Source organism: Chaetura pelagica, unplaced genomic scaffold (genome assembly GCF_000747805.2).
Source record: "Chaetura pelagica isolate M959 unplaced genomic scaffold, ChaPel_1.0 scaffold37, whole genome shotgun sequence".
NCBI lineage: Eukaryota > Metazoa > Chordata > Aves > Apodiformes > Apodidae > Chaetura > Chaetura pelagica.
Genome location: NW_009954567.1, coordinates 3,067,487 through 3,073,100, shown reverse-complemented (window position 1 = coordinate 3,073,100; position 5,614 = coordinate 3,067,487). Strand labels below are relative to the sequence as shown.

General features: G+C 44.4%; 1 protein-coding gene across 1 annotated transcript; it reads left to right on the top strand.

Moving 5' to 3' along the window:
- Positions 1-121: 121 nt before the first annotated feature.
- SMIM15 (small integral membrane protein 15) lies at positions 122-346 on the top strand. The gene has a single exon (XM_010005356.1). It carries the CDS (start codon positions 122-124, stop codon positions 344-346), a length of 225 nt encoding a protein of 74 aa, XP_010003658.1.
- The last annotated feature ends 5,268 nt before the right edge of the window (positions 347-5,614 follow it).

Genomic DNA, 5,614 nt, shown 5'->3' with positions numbered 1-5,614 from the left:
GGGTGTCTGGTGTCCCTGCGGGCCCGGGCTCTTGGGCTGTGCGTCCTTGGCGGCTCCAGTGACTTCTGTTATAGTTCGTCTTACTGTTCCGTAGGGTTTTCTCGTGTGAAAGGCAGAGAAAATGTTGGATATCAAGGCGTGGGCTGAGTACATTGTGGAGTGGGCTGCCAAGGACCCTTACGGGTTCCTGACGACCGTGATCTTGGCCCTGACGCCGCTGTTTGTGATCAGCGCGGCCCTGTCCTGGAAGCTGGCAAAAATGATTGAGGCCAGGGAGCGAGAGCAGAAGAAGAAGCAGAAGCGCCAGGAGAATATTGCAAAAGCCAAGCGAGCCAAGAAGGATTAAACGGGGGGGAGGGAGAAGGCCCTACATGTGCAAAGAACCCACTTCGTAAATGAAACACTAGTACATCTTGTGTTGCAGCTGTCCTTTGATACTTGATCCTGTTATTTCTTGAAATACGAAATTTAATCCCTTCAGTGTGGGGTTTTTTTTGTTTGTTTTTTTTCTACTGAGATGCTTTGTGTTAGTTTGCCCAGGTGGCACTTTGTTACAGCCATTTAATCTTGTGTTCTAGTGCAAGTTGCTTTTCTAAATTTCCATGTTAAAATTAAAAAAAAAAAATCTGTTGGGTGTCTCTGGAGATAGATTTTTTTTTTTTTTCCTTATTGAGATAGGACTTAACAAGTGTTGTAAAATTGTCATATTATTGGGAAAATGTGCGTGGTGGACTGGAAGGCAAGTTTTGGTAAACCTTCAGCAGAGCTGTATAGATGAGCTAGCTTCAGAGTTAGTTGGTGTGTACCTTACTGATTTCCTTGAAGGACACTGCATGTGGGCCTGGGGTTCTCTCAGCTGTGTGCCCAGAGGTTTTGCTGTAGAGTCTTTGATGGTGGGACATGTCTGCACAAAGAACCTACCTTAGCTACCTGTGTCCTGAACTACCAGCCATCAACAGTCTTTTAAATTCAGCCCAAATTCAACAAAAAAGTTGCTTTTTCTCATTACCTTTGTTTGTCTTAAAATACTCATGCTCTACAAAACACTACTGTGGTGTTTGGGTTTTGCTAGTGATCACCTGGGTACTTCAAACTGATTTGTTTCTGCCTTCAGAAACTTCCTCTGCCTCAGAGTAGCCATAAATGGGGTGAGACCAGAGGCCCTGCTGGCCTAGTGTGCTGTGTCCTAGTGACCTACAGCAGGTGGCTTTAGGAGGAGGATGGTATGCTGGTGACGCTTGCCATGCTTGCTAACCTGGGTACCTTTGACTTGGGACCTTCTGATCTTTGTTCTGATTTTGGGGATCTTTGATCTGATTTTGGGGATCTTTGTTATCATGGCCCTAGAAACTTTGTGGCCTTCCAGGTTGCAAAATGCTGGCATACTGGAAAAAGTCCAAGTGGGGTCTGTGTTGTAAATATGCCAAAATTATTTAACCTTAATTCCAATTCATGTTTTTCTAACAGAAGTAATTAAATTTTCAAAGCCTAATTTCTATTATTAGTAGTTCTAAAGAACTTGTGGCAGTGTTTAGGTTTTTACACTTAGCTTGTTTCTAAACAGCAGCATGAGTGTTGTGCTTTCTAGCAACTAGTCCATTATGTTTAAAAATAAAACACTTAAGACCATTGTTCAGATGAGGAGATTACACAAAGTGGGATTAGAAGTGAGGAGTCTTGCTCAAAGTAAATGTAAACTATTGCTGATCCTCTTTCTGTTCTGTTGGTCAAAGCAAGCAATATTGGAATATGGCATTTTGGTATTTTAGAAATACATGGGTTTAAGTCTCCACTGTTTTGTCTCAAGTGTTTTAAATGTGTACATGTTCCACCTTTGATACCTAACTAGCTTAAAACACATGGAGGAGAGCTATGAAAGATACATTGCATAAATAAATTTGATACTTTTTTTTTTTCAAAAAATTGTGTGGTCTTTATTTTGACTTGAAGTTCTCTAAGCAAATAATCTGCTCACTTTATGTATCTAAGCTATGGCCAAATAAATCTAATTATCTAAGGAAGTTCCTGCATACGTAAGAAACAAAAAACAATTTATTTTTTCTTAATATTAATCCTGTGTCCCAAACTGTGTTATTTTCCAGCAGCTTCACCAGTGCTTCTGACTGCTGCTGTAGTAGTTACATGCAGTTTAACTTGGTCCGATTTTATCCTGTGCTTATTGCTGGCTGCAAATTAAACATTCCAATATGTTGTTTTCTTAAATTTAAACTGCAAGAATGTCTCTGATACAGTGTATAGTCTGTGTAGTGTCATAGTGATTCACAGAATCGTAGAATGGTTTGGGTTGGAAAGGACCTTAAAGATCAGCTAGTTCCAACTCCCCTGCAAGGGGCAGGGACACCTCCCACTAAATCACACTGCACCAGGACTCATCCAGCCTGGTCTGGAACACTTCCAGGGAGGGGGCCACAACTTCCCTGGGCAACCTGTTTCACTTTCTCACCACCCTCCCAGTAAAGAATTTGTCTAACCTAAGTCTGTACCTTCTTTCAGCTTAAAACCACTGTCCCTTGTCCTCACTACAAGCCCTTGTAAAACGTTTCTCCCCAGTTTTCTTGTAGCTACTTCAAGTACTAGGAAGTGCTGTAAGTGCTAGATATTCTCCAGGCTGAAGAAGCCCAAGTTTCTCAGCCTCTCCTCACAGCAGTGGTTCTCCAGCCCTATGGCCATCTTTGTGGTGTGTCAGCATACTGGTTGAGGGTGCACCCACTACTCTCCGTGTAGCTGGTGTTGAACAGCGCTGGTCCCAGTACCAGCCCCTGAGGAACACCCCTCATTGTTGATGGCTGAGGTGAAAAATTCACTGTGCCTCAGGCTTTTCCATATCCTGGGTAATGAGGCCTCCTGTTTCTTCTAGAGAGGGTCCATGATTTCTAGTCTTCCTTTAATCACTGACATACCTATAGAAGCTTTTCTTGTAGCCTCTGATGTCCCTGGCCAGATTTAATTCTACCAGGGATTTAGCTCTCCTAACCTGATCCCTGGCTGATCGGATAATTTCTCTGTATTCCTTCCAAGCTACCTGTTCTTGCTTCTGCCCTCTGTAGGCTTCCTTTTCGTGCTTGAGTTTATCCTTGTTTATCCGTGCAGGCTTCCTGGCACTCTTGTCTGACTTCCTTTTTTTTGGGATGCATTGCTCCTGAGCTTGGAGGAGGTGATCCTTGAATACTGACCAGCTTTCTTGGGTGCCTTTTCCTTCCAGGGCTTTATTCTCTGGTACTCTTCCAAGGTCACTGAAGAGGCCAAAATCTGCTCTCCTGAAGTCCAGCTCGCTGTGTGCTCTCCTTGCTGCCCTAAGGATCTTAAACTACACCATGATCACTGCAGCCAAGGCTGCCCTTATTAAGCTTCACATTTCCCACCAGGCCCTCCTTGTAAGTAAGAACAAGGTCCAGTGTAGCGCCTCTCCTTTCTGGGTCCTCTGTCATTTGGAGAAGGAAGTTATCATCAGTGCATTCCAGGAACTTCCTGGATTGTTTATGCCCTGCTGTGTTGGCCCTTCAACAAGTATCGAGGTGGTTGAAGTCCACCATAAATACCAGGCTTGTGTGTCTGTAAAGGGCCTCATCCACTTCCCGATCAGGCGGCGTGTAGCAGACCTCCACTATAATGCTCCCTGCCATTGTCTTCCCTTTAACCCTGACCTATAAACTCTGTCAGCTCTTCGTCCATCCCCACGTAGAGCTCCACGGATTCCAGCTGGTCACCAATGTAGAGTGTGACGTCCCCTCCTCTTCTCCCCTGCCTGTCCTTCCTAAGGAACCTATACCCATCCATTCCTACACTCCAGTCATATAAGTCATCCCACCATGTCTCAGTGATGCCAATAACATGATATCCCTGCAGGGTCACTCATGTCTCTAAACTCCTCTTTCTTATTGCCCATGCTGAGTGTGTTTGCATAGAGGCATTTAAGCTGGGCCCCAACAAAACTGACTTACTGCCTAGAGCAGCTGGAATTCCTTTGAGATATTTCTCTAGTGCTTCCCTGTTGGCTCCTGTTAGCTCAGGAGCACCCAGCTCATCTCTGTAAGAATTCAAGTGTGCTGCAGTGTGTCCAGCACATTTCTGAGCAACAGACTGAGAGGTCCCTCCAACCTTGGTGTGTCATCCCACAGCTTGTCACGGGGAAGCCTGTTATCATCCCTCTTCATCTTCAAATCTAGTTTAAAGCTCTGTCAAGGAGCTCCATAAGCTCCTGAGCAAAGATCCTCTTCTCAGTCTGACAAAGGTGAGTCCTATCTGACACCAGCAAACCCGGTGCCATGTAGGCCATTCCATGATTAAAAAACATAAAATTGTGGCTGTGACACCAGCCACAGAGCCATGTGTTAACAGACTGTCCATCTGTTTCTTCCAGTGTTGCTGCCTGCGACTGGGACAAAAAAGGGAAAAAAATAACCTGTGCCCCAGCTTCCCTCACCAACCATCCCCAGGCCCTCAAGTCTCTTTTGATCACTGTGGCTATGTGCTGTGGCTTCACTGCCATCCACATGGAAGATCAGTAATGGATAATAGTCTGAGGGCTGCACCAGGCTAGGAAGTTTCCTAACGATGTCCTTAACCTGGACAGATTTCCCAAAGAGGCAGATTTCCCAAAGAGGAACATATGTCTGGGATATGGGACTCCCTGTTCCCTTCAGAAGGGAATCACCTACAAATATAATCTGTCTTTTCTTCCTGGTGGAGGTGGTCATGATACAGGGCTTAGGCCTTCTGACCTTGGTGACACCTCTGGTATAGATGAACCACCACCCACATCATCCACTGGCTGGCCTTCCACATCCAGAGCCTGTTGTACAGAGGCAACTGGGAAGTCAAGGGGGGACAAGGGTCCACCTCTCAGGGTGGTAGGGTCACTACACCCTTCCTGCATGCCCTCCTCACAAACTGCCACCCCAAAGATCCCCCATGCTCTGGCTGACTGCACATGCTCTGTTTACTGGCTCTGTCACACTCCTCATGTGGCTTTTTATAAGTGTGGGGGTGGGTCATGGTTGCTCTGACAAGAGCCAGGCCTCATCAGCAGCTCCCACGAGAGATGCCCAAAAGCCCCAGTGTGCCAAGATCTGCTGCTCTGCTAAGGGTCAGGCTGGCTCTGGGGCTGCTTCCCGTGGTGACAGAATGAAATACACTTTTCTTTTTCTTTGCCAGAGGAAATCACATTGGTACTGCCAAAGGAACTAACAAGCATTCTGAAGAACTATCTTAAACTGATGCATAGGTCTGGGAAAATTTAAGTGTACTGATTAACTGAAATTTATGACATCAAAACCAATTTTAAGAATAAATGAATCCATGAGGAAAAAACAATCATCTAAGAATAGTTAGTTAGCTAGAAAAATTTTACTTATAATTTCATGACTAACTGATGAACAGCAACCACCAAAACCAGACTTACTTAGTAACACATCCTGCTTGTCACTAAACCCAAACATTTCAGTTGTTTGTCATGATTTAGCTTATTTGCACAGTTCTGCAAAAATCAATTAAACTGCTTTAATATTACTTTATTACACACTCATATACAACAGCTGTTTAAATTGTCTGTTAAAATATTTATCTATTACCAGTATCTGTACATTACAATTAT